This window comes from Balaenoptera physalus (genome assembly GCF_965194825.1).
Source record: "Balaenoptera physalus genome assembly, chromosome: 3".
NCBI classification, from domain to species: domain Eukaryota; kingdom Metazoa; phylum Chordata; class Mammalia; order Artiodactyla; family Balaenopteridae; genus Balaenoptera; species Balaenoptera physalus.
Genome location: NC_138890.1, coordinates 104,988,710 through 105,005,572, shown reverse-complemented (window position 1 = coordinate 105,005,572; position 16,863 = coordinate 104,988,710). Strand labels below are relative to the sequence as shown.

The 16,863-nt window shown below is 36.5% G+C and overlaps 1 protein-coding gene across 1 annotated transcript in view; it reads left to right on the top strand.

The window, feature by feature from the left end:
* Nucleotides 1-16,863, top strand: part of ADGRV1 (adhesion G protein-coupled receptor V1) — a 560,219-nt gene that overhangs the window by 211,679 nt on the left and 331,677 nt on the right. Inside the window, exons 73-78 of the mRNA XM_082458333.1 lie at nucleotides 238-412; nucleotides 1,071-1,206; nucleotides 2,502-3,607; nucleotides 7,187-7,304; nucleotides 8,161-8,332; nucleotides 13,428-13,670. Coding sequence (XP_082314459.1) covers nucleotides 238-412; nucleotides 1,071-1,206; nucleotides 2,502-3,607; nucleotides 7,187-7,304; nucleotides 8,161-8,332; nucleotides 13,428-13,670 — 1,950 coding nt within the window. The remainder of the gene's footprint in view (nucleotides 1-237; nucleotides 413-1,070; nucleotides 1,207-2,501; nucleotides 3,608-7,186; nucleotides 7,305-8,160; nucleotides 8,333-13,427; nucleotides 13,671-16,863) is intronic.

Here is a 16,863-nt window from a genome sequence, read left to right as displayed (position 1 = left end):
ATTCAGGGGTTTACATTTTGATAAAAAAATAAAGCTATAAACTATAATCAGCATTATAAAATAGAATAAAATTTCAAATTTCACATGTCATTTCTTAAATACTACTCTTTAATTGAATATGTTTTAGAACAGGGAAGTATACTGTGTAAACAAAGAGAAAGTTGACTTTTAACCGACTCTTCAGAAAACAAGAACCTTTAGAGAGAAATAAAATGTTCTAAGCATGTTTTTCCTCAGGTTGGATTTGAGTCTACTGCTTTTCTACTCATGGACATTACTGCCGGAACAAGCCAAGCTGTGATTTCTAGGAGAGGCACATATGGCTCTCTCAAGGTTTCCTGGGCGGCTGGATATGTTCCTGGGTTAAAAATCCCCGAATTGGTTGTTGTTGGCAATATGACCCCCAAAGTGGGTGAGTTGTGGCTTTTCTAGGATTTTCCCTATAGAACATGGAAATGTGTAATTGGCCACTAATTTTCCTGGATCCTCTTTACTCTGGACAATGAGCTATTTGCCTTCTAATACAGCCCTCTCAGATTTAAGTGATTGGAATTTCACAGGCTGCTTGGTGAGAATGAGAGGAACTTTATTCGTTCACATGGAAAACTTCATACCTCACCTGGAAATAATGGTCACTAAGCAGACTACTCTGTTTATACGTGAGGAGTTTGTTAAAAGTAGTTCTAAAAACCTAATGTGGCCCATACAATAATCAAAAAAGACACACCTTTATATCCATTTACATGTTCATCTGAATATTTCTGACAGTTGAGCAGCTGTTATTTCATCTACTTTATTTTTAGTTATACCATAAGCTCTGGGAGGATCAGTGAGATGCAAAACTTAGATGGTTTGACCTCTACCTTGTAAAGTAGACATGATTAAAGGCAAGGTGTGTGTGGTCTACGGAGCTTCCTCTAAATTTATTTACACTCCCTCCCCCACTGGCTTTTTAAATGTTTTACCTTTTGTAGACTGTCATAGAATTTTTCACTATATTTTTAAGAGTTGAATCCCAATTTAAGAACTCAGAAATGAAACCCAACTTCCCTTTTCATGTTCCCTGTCAGGGAGTCTTTCATTTTCCCATGGAGAAGAAAGTAAAAGAGTCTTGCTGTGGACATTTCCTAGCCCTGGTCGGCCAGAGGCCTTTGTCATTCACCTCTCAGGAGTGCAGAGCAGTGCCCCTGGTGGGGCTCAGCTTCGGTAAGACCAACTTGATTTTCAGCCAAGAAAGTCTCTGAGGAGTAAGCTGGAATTTACCAGTTGAAACAAAAAAAGGACACAAGGATCTCTCTCCTTGAAGCAGAGGCGAAAACAGTTTTAGTGTAGAGCAGTATATGGCCTGCATTGCCAAAGATGCCACCACCCACTGCTTGCTTGAAGAGCATTTATCATGACCTCTCGCTCAAAAATGTTGGCCTGAGGTGACATCTCCAAAAAGAACCATGATGGCAAAGCCACCTATTTTTAAATGAAACTGTCTTCTGAAAGGTAGCCAAAAATACCTGATTTCTCCAAGAGATAAAGAGTAAACATAAGAAATCATAGTAGGATAATAATGTGACTTGAACTAGTAGTTCTTTTGAGTTTAATTTATATCAGTATATTTGCAGATAAATATGTCCTGGTCAAAAACAATTGACTTTTCTCATACTTGGGATGGACTTGGTCAGAACAGCAGAGGACAGATCTTAGAGCCAGACTCCTGGGTTTAATCCTGGCTGTGTCACTTACTTTCTGTGTGACTTTGGGAAAGTTACCTGATCTTTCTGTTCTTTAGTTTACTTATTTGGAAACTGGGAAAAATGTGTGGGCAAAACCAGTGTGTGTTCAAGTGTGTTTGTATACATATTTATGTATGGGAGATATTGGTTGGTGGAATCTAGTATGGCTTTTGATTATACATATGCCATTCAAAAAGTGTTTGGACACAACGTATTTTAGGTTAACAAATTCACATACCTTTAACAATAACAATAATAGCTAACAGGTTTTTTTTATTTCTTATTTTTACATTTATTTTATTGAAGTATAGTTGATTTACAATGTTGTGTTAATTTCTACTGTACGGCAAAGTGATTCAGGCTATCAGTTTTATAGTGCTTACCCTAGGCCAGGCATTGCCTCCCTCCTCTCTCCATATATATATACATATACATATATACATATACATATATATATATATACACATATATATATGTATATATGTATATATATACACATATATATGTGTGTGTGTATATATATATATATACACACACACACATATATATATGGACCTTGTTAGGTCCTATCACCTGTGACTGCAGGTCCTGTTCTTACCTTTCTTGTGCTCTGGTATATTCATCAATAAGTAAATATGGTTTTATGGAATTTGAAAGGGCATGTCATTTTTAAGATGTCCTCATGAGCAGTATCTTAGGTGTGTGAAAGGTGAATCTCTACAGTGGTATTCCTATTTTTCATCAGTTCTCTCATGGTTTAATTTTTTTTTCCAGATCAGGTTTCACCGTTGCTGAAATTGAACCAATGGGAGTCTTTCAATTTTCCCCTAGCTCAAGAAATATCGTAGTGTCAGAGGATACACAGATGATCAGATTACATGTACAAAGACTGTTTGGGTTCCACGGGGATCTTATTAAAGTTTCCTATCAGACAACTGCAGGAAGGACAAAGCCCCTGGAAGACTTTGAGCCTGTTCAGAATGGGGAGCTGCTTTTCCGAGCATTCCATGCTGAGGTTGATTTTGAAATAACTATTATTGATGATGAGCTTCCTGAGACAGAAGAAGTTTTTTACATTAATCTAACTTCAGTAGAAATTAAAGGATTACAAAAATTTGATGCTAATTGGAGACCTCGCCTGAATCTAGATTTCAGTGTGGCAGTGATCACAATATTGGATAATGATGACCTGGCAGGAATGGATGTTTCCTTCCCCAAGACAACTGTGGCTATAGCAGCAGACACAGCTCTTCCTCTGAAAACCGACTCCTCCACCACACACCCTGACACAACCAAGATAACTGCCATTCCACAGCCAACCGAAGTGGTTGCCATTGTTACTGAGGGGACTGGTGTGTCTCCCATCCCTGAGAACCTTGTCACCCTTCCTGGTACGTCTGCTATGTCTGAGAAGCCTGATGTGCCCACCGTAACTGCAGATGTTTCCATTCATGGAACATTTAGTCTTGGGCCATCTGTTGTTTACGTCGAAGAAGAAATGAAGAATGGCACGTTTAACGCCGCAGAAGTTCTTGTCCAAAGAACTGGTGGGTCTACTGGCAATGTCAGTATAACAGTTAAGACTTTTGGTGAAAGATCTGCTCAGAAGGAACCAAATGCATTGCCCTTTCCTGACATCCATGGGATTTCCATCCTAACATGGGCAACTGAAGAAGAAGATTTTGAAGAGCAAACTCTTATCCTTACATTTGTAGATGGAGAAAGAGAACGTAAAGTATTGGTTCGAATTTTGGATGATGATGAACCTGAGGGGCAAGAATTCTTCTACGTGTTTCTCACAGACCCACAAGGGGGAGCACAGATTGTGAAGGGAAAGGATGACAGTGGGTTTGCAGCTTTTGCCATGATCATTATTACAGGTATATATTTGGAGTGATGGAGTTAAAAATGTACTTTTGTGGTACAGAATTTGTAATAAGATCATTCTATCTTTAATTTAAGAAGGTGAATTACTTGACTCACTCATAGTGAATCATTAAAATTTTGTTTTCCTATGGTATGAACCCGTAACATAAACTCATGATGTTGTTCTGAGGTGCCAGGGTAGAGTTGAATGGACTGTAAATGTCACTTAGCTCAGAGCCAGCTAAACAATTAAACCATTTATAAATCTGTACTTTCACAATAAAGGGAAAACCTTAAAAATACTTAAGTTCATGTACTTCTTCTGAAATATACTTAATCACCCAAACATGATTGCCTGTCCTGTTTTGAAACCTCATTCTGAATTTCCCAACCACTTTCATTAATCTGTCCCAGAGTCTAAGATCTCATTGTCAGAAAATTCTTTATATCTGTTGGGAAATATATTAAAACTATTTCCTTTTGTTCTGCTTTTGAACCAGTGCAGTTTATATAAGTTTTGTACTATTGGGGAGGTGTGTGCATATATAGAGTTCCTCATGCATGTTATAAAATTTTTTGGTGATAATTTGCAGTTTTCCTCTGAAATCATACTATATTTCTTTAAGTGGCTTAGCTCAGTTTGTCAATACCTTACTGTAATTAGAGTATTGACAAAGCTGTCTCATGATTCTTACCCACTCCACTCTTTCATACAAACAGTTATGAGTTTTACATAGTGTTTTAGAGTTTCAGATAACAGTATGGTAAAACACAGTGAAAAGAAAATTAAAAGTTATGAAGCCTGTATTTTGACCCAGCTCAACCATTAATTGAGGAATGACTAAATCATTTAGTGTTTATGCTTTGTTTTTTATAAAAGGAAATATTTAGAATAAGCATGTTTATGATCCCCTTTTAGGATTTGGTGCTTCCTAGAATTTTATTTATTTTAGCCATTCAGTTATAATTCAGTCATAATCTTACAATCGTGTAACTTTTATACCCAGCATCATCTCATTTATGCTACCCTGCAAACTTACACCAATTAGAATTGTAATTTATTCCTATTCCTTCAGTTTATTGAATATTATAAAGTCAAATTCTGTTCTCCAAGTTACTTACTGATTTTGATTCACATTAGCTTAAGGCCATCTATATATTTCTATTAAAATTGTTTTGGCACTCAGCAGCCTCCTCCCCCATTCCATGAAATAGATATTTTATTACATTTATTTGAATAAGACCAGAGCTGACAATCAAAGTATTTAGCAATTAGTTTGACAGAGGCACAGACCAATCACAGTGGTTGCTGGAGGCTTTTTGCTGTCCCAAACATTACCCCATTAGTTACTGGATCACAGGGAGATCTATAATGGTTAGGGTGGTGACAGAGGGTTCTCTGGGGGCTCAAGACAGCAGCTGTATTCCAACTGGAATGGAAGTGCTCCTCAGTCAGTTTGGCATACCAACGCATACCAATATGGCATTCCGGTGCCTACCCATGCATCAGCTCTGAGCCTAACTCACCAGGCAAATTCCCATTTATCAGCTCTGAGCCTAACTTACCAGTCACTCAGTTGAGCCTCGATGAAGTTCTCTAATGAGAAGTTCCCTACCTAACATGGCATCATAAGTACTTGGCAAATGATTGGCTCCTCTTAGTGTCACATGATGTAATTCACCAGCACTTTTGCATGTCATGTACCCTAAGTTCCCTTACTCTGTCTGTGAATGTTCCTATCATTTTCTCCTCACCTGGCTTTTTAAAAAAATTATTTTATTTTATTTTATTTTTTTGGCTGCGTTGGGTCTTCGTTGCTGTGGGCTTTCTCTAGTTGTGGCGAGCAGGGGCTACTCTTCATTGCGGTGCATGGGCTTCTCATTGAGGTGACTTCTCTTGTTGCAGAGCACGGGCTCTAGGCGTGTGGGCTTCAGTAGTTGCGGTGCATGGGCTCAGTAGTTGTGGTGTGTGGGCTCAGTAGTTGTGGCGCACTGGCTTAGTTGCTCCATGGCATGTGGGATCTTCCCAGGGCCAGGGATCGAGCCTGTGTCCCTTGCATTGGCAGGCAGACTCTTAACCACTGCACCACCAGGGAAGTCCCTCCTCATCTGGTTTTTTATTTTAACATAGTATTTCTGTTTTAACTATATCATTAATTTTGCTGATTCCTCTTACCTTTAATCTTCATAATCTCACATTTAGATTTTAGAACAAACTTTCAAGATAAATCAGGGGAAAATAGTTTATTTTGTTTTGTTTTTGATCATTGGCACATTAGAAGTTTTGATTCATCTTACTGGAAATTTGACATCAACTTTATTATTGTAGATGTGGCAAGGGAAGTATTATACTCATTAGAACCATGCTAGTTGCTATTGCATTGAAAAAGAAAATGAAGGTTCTGCTTGTGGGAAGCTTATAATCTATTATTAACTGAGAGACCAAATTCCCATTAAAAGTGACCAGAAAACAGTTGCTGCTGAAGAAAAAAAAGTTGAGGTCTGGTTCTGATGCAGGGCTAAGAAGCGATTGTAGTGATTAATTGGTGAGGATGAGGATGGGCATCTGGCTGAGACAAAACACACATGAGGCACCAGGACAAAAGTGGTCCATCACCTCCATGTCCCTAAGCCATGGGCTCCACATTTGCTTACACTTCAGACCTGCAAAATAGGGGCTGGTAACCACTAGCTTTCCCGTTTCGGGACAGTTCAGTGGTTTTCTGTTTCCTTACAGAAGTTCTGTCTACTTGGAATCTCAGGAGTCATGTTTCAGGGTGAGGGGTACAAATGGTTTTTGAGGCTGATTGCTTTGGATCATTGCTTTTAGGATCACTTTGCAAAACTGAGTCATTGAGAAGTAGAAAGCAGCAGGAACTGTTTATTGGTGTTTCTCTCGTCTGAGAAGCTAGTTTACATTTTGGCAAGGATTTGGAGTGACTATTTCAGTGTAGTGTGGGCCCTAGGTTTGTTCCAGTTTAAACACAATTTTGTAGAATGATGGTGCCTGTAACCTCAAGAGTTGCTCAGAGGAGTTTCTTTTACTCAGAGGTTCTCGAGAGTTCCTTAATAGTTCTGTTTTTCTCTGGGGAAAATAACCGAATGTGAAACATAAATGGTCTTTTGGGTCAACTCTCTTATAGAAAAGTAAACAGTCAGATGGAGTTCATGTATTCACTAAATATTTATTGAACACTGTTCTTGGTACCAGGGATACAGCAGTAAATAAAACAGTTGCTTCTCAGTAGAACGTATATTCTGTCAGGATGCACTGATCTTAAACAGTAGCACCAAGGACTATGAAATAAAAAGTAGAGGCTCATCAGAGAGAGGTGAGCCTGTTGTCAATATGGGGAGCAGGATTTGATATTTTCTTTCTTTTAGTCTTCTGTTCTCAAAGTGTCAGCTACCTTGATGTGATCATTTTGATTCTAGTCTGTTTTTAGTAAAGATGGTTCAATGTTGTAGCTCCCGCCCACCCCATTCACTTGTGAATGACTTGGTTTTATACCATCTGAGCTGGAAAGATGAGTGAAGCATTGGAGATCTTTTAAATTCTTAAGTATATTATAATCTTCTATTTTTCTTTTCAGGGAGTGATCTTCACAATGGCATCATAGGATTCAGTGAGGAGTCCCAGAGTGGATTGGCGCTGAGTGAAGGAGCTGAGATGAGCAGACTACATCTTGTTGTCACAAGGCAGCCAAACAGGTATGTTTATATATATGTTGAAGGTGTAACATCCTGTATATCTAATTTGAATTCATAAAATGGTAGAGGCAGGATGAAATGTTGGTAGAAGAAGGTGGGGTGGAATTTGGCATGTCAGTGTTCAGATGCTCTAGTTCCTAATCTGTGATTTAACACGCTTGGTTTATGAACATAACTTGGGGCTGCTTTAACATTTTGTACTTTATAAAGTACCATACAGATGTTAGATTATGTTAAGTCATCACTTCATCGTACTTACTATTCTCTGATCACTCCGAATACACAACCATTTACTGTTAGGGAGACTGGGATTACCAACGTTTTGCTTGCAACGTAGTACAGTATAGTATACCTGAGTGTTCATCATGTACGTGCACTTGGTATGCACACATGTACATGTATTTGTACTACCTTTTCCATTTTGGGTCTAAATATTCTCTGAAAATGTAAGTCATCTCTTGCCCTTTATTTTTATAGTAACAACCATTTTGGCAGTAGTGTTTTTCCTTTAGAAGGATTCTTGTTAAAAGACAAATGAGGAACACTTACTTGAAGGCAAAGGTTCTCTATAATTTTTATGTTCATATTTCTGGTACATAGCATCAGGAATCATAGTTCAATAAATACTTAATTAGTACTGAATAAAGTGTGGTTAAAGAAATGCCATGTAAACTCTGGCCTTAATTTCTTAACTGTAGTGTGGAGAATTGGTTATTTTTGACATTATCAGTGGGAGAGTAAGTGCTCTGCTTTGGATGAAGAGGTACACTCAGGCACAGTGATAACACATTCTGCATTAGCTACAGGAATAATGCACTCTGTGACTGCATTTGCATAGGTTTTGCTTTGTTCCTAGAGCCTTTGAAGATGTCAAGGTCTTTTGGCGAGTCACGTTTAACAAAACAGCTGCTGTGCTCCAAAAAGATGGTGTGAACCTGATAGATGAATTTCTGTCTGTGTCAGGGACCACAGTCTGTACAGCGGGTCAGACAAAGTGCTTTATCACCATTGAGCTCAAACCAGGGAAGGTAAGACACTATGAGACAGAGTATTGGCAAATTCTGATTATATTTCTTTACAATTAATCATTTTAAAGCCACTTTGTTGAAACTTACACATTGCTTATGTGGAGATTCTTTGTGTCTCGCCTAGCCATAATGTCTAAATCTCTTAGATGAGCAATAGATGTCACACTTAGAATTTATTACATTATGAATTTTTGTAAATAATCTCATCACTTGTGCACTTAAGACTTACACAATGTTGTAAGTCAGTAATAAAAAAAAAGCTTGTATCTCAGTGCTAAAAAAACAAGCTCATCAGTTTTCTCTGTTCTGTTTCTTGTCATTTCCACGATTCTTCCTGGCCCACCTACTCATTGTGTGAATGATCCCTTGGGTCATTTTCAGCCAGATTAATATCTCTGATTACTCTGAATGTTTAGTTTTTTGCTTTTATCATATTGATAGATTTGGTCACGTCATGTTATATCCATAGATTTCATCCAGAATGAAAGTTCTCTCATTCTCTAGAGAGTTCAGTTCTGACCCACTGAAGAAGCACCGAGGCCATGCTTGATGAGCCTTTGGATAAATTTCTGTTGGTTCATGTTGCACATGGCACCCAGGAGCCAGATGGTCCCCCTCTTTCTAAAGGAACCTCCATTATTCAAACGGTATCGGTCACTGATGACCTAACAGAGCTTTAGTCATTTAGTAATCATGTGTGGCTTTTTTTAATGACTATTTCATGATACTTTAATGCCTAAGGAGCACTCAGTAGTATTTGTTCTTTGTCTACTACTTAATTTATTAAACTCAAGTATTTATACAAAAACTAGCCATAATATTATGAATGTTCAAAAGTATCATGATTTCTTTGTACATGCCAAACACTTTAAACAGCAGAAAAAGCACTGCACAAATAAAATTATTTCCAAATGTATAGCTATATTTAAACTCATTCTAAATAACAACCCTGTAGATTTAACTCTTTATTCATTTTTTCTCTACTTGTTTTTCACTTTCTGAGAATTACTGAAACGGTTATATTGATCTTCTCTAAGATTGCAGTGATACATATTTTCATACCTTCCCAGAACTGTAGTAATTTTATTGGTTGCAGAAGAGAAAGAATAATCATCTCAGATCACTTAAGGTTACATACTCTTGGTTATCAAGAGCTCTTTGTTCTTTGTTAGGACCACAGGTCCTGGTGCTTGTCTGAAGCTGTTTCAAATGAGAATTGCTGGTCATCTGATTGGGATCCATTTTATGACTTGACTTGTGAGATCAACATGTTTTTTTTAAGTTCATGCTTTACAAGTTAATTTTTTCAACACCATGTGTTTTCCTCAGAATGATTTGTTCTTTAAATTTTGCAGTGCCAGCTTTAACTTAACCATTGCCCTGTCACTGTTGAACGTGGAGCTGGTCTATTAGTGGTATTGGAAAGATAGACCTGCCTTGTTAACATCTTGTTAATATTTAAGAAGGCAACCTAGAGGCTTTACCGCATAAGAAATGAGATAACAAATCTGTGATCTTAGTGCATCTCTGCAGTTCATCTGTTCTATCGTATTCAAACAAACATACAATTGCATCATCTTTCAACTTCTGTGTGACCAACAGTACTCTTTAACTTTTTACTTGTTTTCATCTTCATTTGTATGTGTTTCACAGGTCCTAATAATTTATTCCTATTTTTGGTGCAATTCTTACTTTTTCTAGGAATAATTGTTTTATTAACATTTTTTATTAACTCTTTACTAACATACAAAGAGATGAATGTTCATCATTCCTTAATAAATGAATATATACTTAATAAAAGATATAACTGTCTTCATATGTTAACATTCTCCTACATATTAAACTTAATAAAATATTAGGTACACACTATTATTATACTCACATTTTTCATTTTAACCATTTTTTAATACATTACAATAACTTTTCTCCTTTAAGTACCATTATAGATTCAAATTCAACTAATTTTAATTGCTTACTAAATGCTTTTCTTTTTGCTACTCAAATAGTTATGCCATGGACACTGAAAGATCTATTAAGCTAGTCTTTTGTCTTTTCATATTGCTTTAAAAACCTCTGGATGCTTATTTGCTTTATAGCAATAACCTGTGTTCTAGAGCCATCTTGATTTTTCCTGCTCTAAGACATCCAATCAACTACTGTCTAAGAACTTGATTTCTTTCATCAAAAAGAGTTTCAGAGATCTGAATGTATGTTCTGGAGATAGGCATGAGAGTTCATGGTTGACAAAGATGCTGCTGTGAGCCATCTTGGTAGTGACGGAGCTAGAAAATATCTTTCTTCAAATATTGAGTTCCCACTGATTTTTTTTAAACTTGGCAAATTCCAAGAATTTTCTTTTTAAAAGTTTTTAAGGGGCTTCCCTGGTGGTGCAGTGGTTGAGAATCCGTCTGCCAGTGCAGGGGATACGGGTTCAAGCCCTGGTCCGGGAACATCCCACATACCGCGGAGCAACTAAGCCCGTGCGCCACAACTACTGAGCCTGAGCTCTAGAGCCCGTGCACCACAACTACTGAGCCCATGAGCCACAACTACTGAAGCCAGTGCGCCTAGAGCCCACGCTTCGCAACAAGAGAAGCCACCGCAATGAGACGCCCGCGCACCGCAATGAATGCGTAACATTAGACAAGTTGCTTAGCCTTCCTGAGCTTCCCAGACTTGGTTGAGTTAATAATAGGGCTGTTAGATTAAATGAGATAATGACTAAGAGGTTTTTTGACACGGTTCTTGGCAAGGAGTTGGCCCTTCACAAGGGAGGGTTACTATTATTCAGAATGGATGGGAACGGAGCCCGAGGTGATTCAGTGACTTGAGTAGTCACCACATCAATGCTGGTGGCAGGGGAGTGACAACAAAACACAGCAAACGCAATGCACGCTTTCATCTGTAGAGTTATACCACTGATTGATGGTGGTTTCTTCTAAAGACGCTCAACTGAAAGTTTTTCTACTCTACCATATCTCTAATTATCATCCCTATAGTTATTCAAATTTTTCATTTTCAAGTTATAAAGAATTTAAGTAACTTTCCCCAGGTAAATTACTTGGCAAAGATTAGAACTCATCTTTTGAATTCCAGTCCGTTTACCCTTTCTCTGCTGGGTGTCTTACTGTTCTGTGGTTCTGTCTTATGGTTCTGTATTAGCAAAATGTATAAAGGTCATAGTTAATTAACTTAGGATGCATTTCTTAGCCCACAAAATCTGTTTAAAACAAACAGATTGTCTAAACATTTGTTGCAAATATTTTTTAAAAGTATTTAAGTAAGACATTATTTCATTATTACTTTGTTTGCTTCTGAGCAGGTCTGGGTCCAGGAAAAGTTATTTTATACTAGTTGGGCAAAAGATCATCCTGGAATGCTGCTGCCCTAGCTAGGAAAGGAACTTGAGTTCTTGTGAGGTCTCCAGTCATATTTAGGTCCAGAGAGGTTCAGATAACGATCTGTGAGTTTTGCTTTCCCAATATACTTCAGGCATATTGTTTGAATGGAGTATTTTGTTGTAAGACTGGAAGATTCCTTTTGTCTCTTCTAATTATGTGTTGGCACCCATCTGCACACTGTTCAATTTGCATGGTTCCTTACTTAGATTATAACATATTCTTTTGACTCAAAGTAGTTATAAGTAATGTTTTAATCATCATCACAATGAGAAGAAATATTATGCTGAAAAACAAAGACAGGAGTATGTTGGAATGTAATATGCTGAAATCCTTAGTTAAATGAAACTATTGTGAATTCAAGCTCATTGGCCATTAGGGAATAATAGTTATTGAATATAGTTACCCACACTTTTCTAGTGCTTCAGTTTATTGTATTTGCCAAGTTTAGTTTCTCAAAAGCGGGAAGAGTGCATTTACCTTCATTTCAGTATTTACTGAGAGTTGATCAGCAAAAGTAAAGCATAATATACACCACAGGAAAACTAAATATGTTTCTTCAGACAATAGAAAGAGATTAAGTTCATTTATTGTGCTACTAAGAAGCAACTCATTTTGAATAATACTAAAGAATTTGTTTTATTGCTTCATGACATAATGATTCTCATTAAAATGATCACAAAACAAATGATGAATAAGGTCCTTGCTGATAAATAAAAATGATGCATTATAACAAATTAGACAATGATACACGCAGTTGAAAATGCTTCAGCTTAGCTCTTGGAGTTATGCTAGGAAGCTAAAAATGCTACTCAGATTTTTAGATTATTGTGTAAGAGCAAGTAAGTAAAAACAGGTGATTGACAGTATGTTATAGAATTGAATTCAGGCTTTGAAAAATTATTTGAGATTGTTGAGAAAGAACCGAGGTAAAACATGAGCAAACTGTAACCAACAGACTAAACTTAGATTTCTTGATACAGAATTTAGGGAAATCTTGAAAAATGCATAAAATCACTAAATTAACTCATCAATATTTGGTCATATTTATGTAAAACCCTTTAAAAATAAAACCTTACAAAGTTGAAGCTCCCTTTCACTCCTATCCCATGTTTTTTCAATTCCACACCCTGCCCTACCCCAATTGCCACCCCTCCACCTGAGATAACTACCATCATGGTGTCTTATTTTCCTTTTTACTCTAAATAAATATGTATCCATTAACAAAATGTAGTAAGCTTTATGTAATTTAAAATTTTACATTTATTGTAGCATGCCATACATATCATTATGCAACTTGATTTTTTACTCATTATCATGTTTTTGGACCCACCCATGTTGAAAAATATTGAAATAGTTCATTTTTTTTAACTACTAGATAACATTTCATTGTATGAATATATCTTATGTATCCTTTTGTTTATTGAAATATGCATAGATTGCTTCCTGACATTGATTTTCTAGTAAGAAGCTCACCCAGAGAGAGTAAAGGTATTAAAGAAAGACCAAAACTAATAAATCTCATGGTAATCTAACATAAGATTTTAATTCTGTAATTATACAGAGTGTATCTCTAGATGTATACTTATTTCTGTAATAATGTATATGAATAATACTATTTCTTAATATCAGAATTATCTTAAAATAGAAATCTATTAGTAATCATCCTTTTTTTTTTCCTTTTATCTCATTGTCAGATACCTCAAGTTGGAATGCATTTTTTTGTGGAACTGTATGAAGTAACTGCTGGCGCAGCCATAAACAATAGTGCCAGATTTGCACAGATTAAATTATTACAGAGTGATAAACCTCCAAGTCTCGTGTATTTCTCTGTGGGTTCTCGGCTGCCGGTGGCTCATAAGAAAGCCACTCTAATCAGTCTGCAGGTGGCCAGAGACTCTGGGACAGGACTAATGATGTCTGTTAACTTCAGCACCCAGGTAAGCATGCAGTATGTATTATCACACAGTAAGGTTTTCTTCTTTAACTGTAGCATGTATAATGAAACAGAGAAGAATTGATATATTATTTTCTGAATTACCATCGTAATTCACATTATATTTATTACATTAAGCTTTATCCTTGAAACAGTTCAATTTTTTTCACTTAGATCATGTTTTAAAATGATAGTCTTTTGTCTTTTTTTATCTTTTGGAAAAGTTGATTATACAGTGCAAAGCGTCTTAACATAAATCTCTTCTATAAAATCTTAGAGAGTTGAAATTTCTTCAGAATGAAACTGTATAAGACCAGAAACAAAAAGCATGGGTCTTTGTTCTGATTTTTACCTGAACTAGTTGAAAATCTTCTTCAGGACTTCAAACACTAACTGATCTTTATGTTTCTTCAAATCCATGAGTTCATGAGGTCTCACAGCCACTTTTCACATCCATCATATTAGGTGACATCAAGTGAAAGAGAGGGAGCAGGTGGGTATCCAGGGATTCAGAAGAGTAATGCTACGAAACGCTAAGCAACTAGAGCCTGGGGCTGGTCCACACAACGTGCTACACCTTTAGAGCATTATGTTTTAAACTTTGTTTTAGGAGCAAAACTCTAACATATTAAAGCAAAAGTGTGCATCTACTTTTCTTCAGGCATGATTGTAGAGGTTGGAGCTTGCCCACCTTAGCCCTCTCTTATTTCCCCTTGACTCATATAACTCCCAAAACCCCCCAGTTTGGAAACTACCATTCCGGACACTGCTACCATTTCCCCGGTTTCAAGATTTCAAAGCTGATGACACTTTAGGCCTTAAGGTATCAAAGTTGTTTTCTGTTTTTTATACAAAGTGCTGTTTAGTATGTCTTTGGTTGTTGAGTGGCTCAAACACATAAAACATTCTGTGTATAAAATACAACATTTGTGCAGCCAGTTTGCTGTAGCAATCATGTGAGTCAGGGATCTGAGGTTAAGACTGGAGCTGTGGGTAGTGAGCTGTCCTGGAAGCTTGCCAGGCAGAAAAGTTGTCTTTATGACAAAGTCTACAGCTTGGCAGGTGAGAAGACGACACTCTATATCATATGAGACTCTAGAAATAAACTCCAGCCTAAATAACGTTGAAATAGTACGAACATGAAAAGAAGTACTTTGATTCATGGAGATTTTAGCATTTTTTTCTTTTAAGCATTTAAGATGGGAAGAGAAATGAGAAAAAAAATATGTGCTTCCTTCTTCTCCCATGAAATATATATCATCATATGCTCACTACTTTGTAGAGTGGAAGACTGGAAGAAGGGATACAAAGATTTGAGGCATACTTTAGTTCACACACTCAGTTGAAAGGGGAGTTGAAAATGCCAAAATAAGAGTGTGAATGCCAATATCTCTTATCATATTTATTTATATTCTTTCTAGATTATCCACAAATGATTCCTTGCAAAATACATACTGTCACTAGCATGTAACTCATAGCATTTTTATAACACTATAAAAATCAACATAGAGGATCTCTGTGGTGATGAAAATGTATCTTGACTGTATCAACGTCCATATCCTGGTTGTGATATATTATAATAATGCAAGATGTTACCAACGAGGGATGTTGGGTAAAGGGCACAGGAGACCACTCTTTATTATTTCTTATAACTGCATGTGAATCTATAATTATCTCAAAATAAAAAGTTTAATTTTAAAAATTAGAAATAAAAGTTTTACCTCTCTGGTATGATTTTATTTTCCTGTTGCTTCATTGCCCCTGCATTTTCTCTCTCAATGCTAGGCATATTGTTAGAAGAGAAACTCATATAATTCTAGTTTCCAGTAGCTGACAAGAATGAGAAAATAATTATGGACCAAGTTGCTATTCTGTTACAGTGATATTAATTTTGCTTTTACTTTAAACAGATGTTAATAATGTAGTTAAAACAATAGCTACCCTTCGGTAGGTCAGCATTCCTGGTACATAAATACTATAAGTTCCCTTATATCTACATATTTGTGATCTAAAGTTAAGGGATATAAGGATTTGAGATAATGAAAATATCACTCATTCCAGTTATCTTTCTAAGTCAAATTTGAAAACCAATTCCAGATATTTCATTTGTATATATGTGTACTAGACCAAAGCCCACAAGTTCAAGAAAGAATATGCCTTTCCTTCTTAGTCTCACATTGCTTATTCTATCAAAGGCCATTTCTATGTTGATTTTCGTTGCTTTTAAATTGCATAGTGCTTCTTTTTTGTGTTTGTTATATGTATTTTATAAACACAAGAACATTTTGATTGTTCCATTTCCTTTAAATGTCTGAATTGTGAAATAAATTCTACCAGAAAATAGTGAACAGAATGTATATGTGCAGTTTATAGTAATAAAATCATCACCACCTACCTTAAGAAATCCAGCTTAATCAGGATCTTAAAACTAGCTGCCACGAACTCTTCTCTGATGCCATCCTGCTTTTTCCTTGCAGAATAACCTCTCCCCATCTTGCAGATAACCTCTATCCTATATTACATGATGAATTATTACCTTGTTTTTATTTATAGTTTTACCACATACCATATGCTGTAACCTGTTTTGGAAATTATGCAGATGAGATTCTTCCAGTTGTATTGTCTTACGGTGTGCTTTTTTTGCTCAACAATGTTTTTGAGAAATACGTGTGCTAATGTGTATAGTTCTTTCATTTTTCCTGTTATATGGTATTCCAGTGGATAGTTTAATTTCTCCATTCTGAAGCCAATAGTCTTTTGTGTTGTTGCCTTCAGCAAGGCTTTTTTCCCCTACCATTATGCTGCAGAGGCTCTTGAAAACCCTTTTTCTTCATTGATTTTTCACTTTTTGTTACACTTGGTCACTTCCTCCTTCTGGATGTGTGCTCTTCTCCTTTGGGCATCTGGAGCACCACACTTCCCTACTCTTAACCGTTTTCTCTCTGGCAGCTCCTTCCTGTTGCCTATGTTGGTCTTCCTGACCAATAAATACTGGGGTCCATCTAGACATACTCTCTAGGCTAGACCATCCATACCTGTTGTCTTTCAATATCTTCTATAGAATGAGAACTCCTGAATTTTTATCACTAGCCTCCTCACTGCCCTGGATCCAGACTCATATATCTGATTGCTCTTACCTGACATCTTTGTTTGAATTGTCTAAAAGGCATCTCAGGCTTAATATATATAATACATAA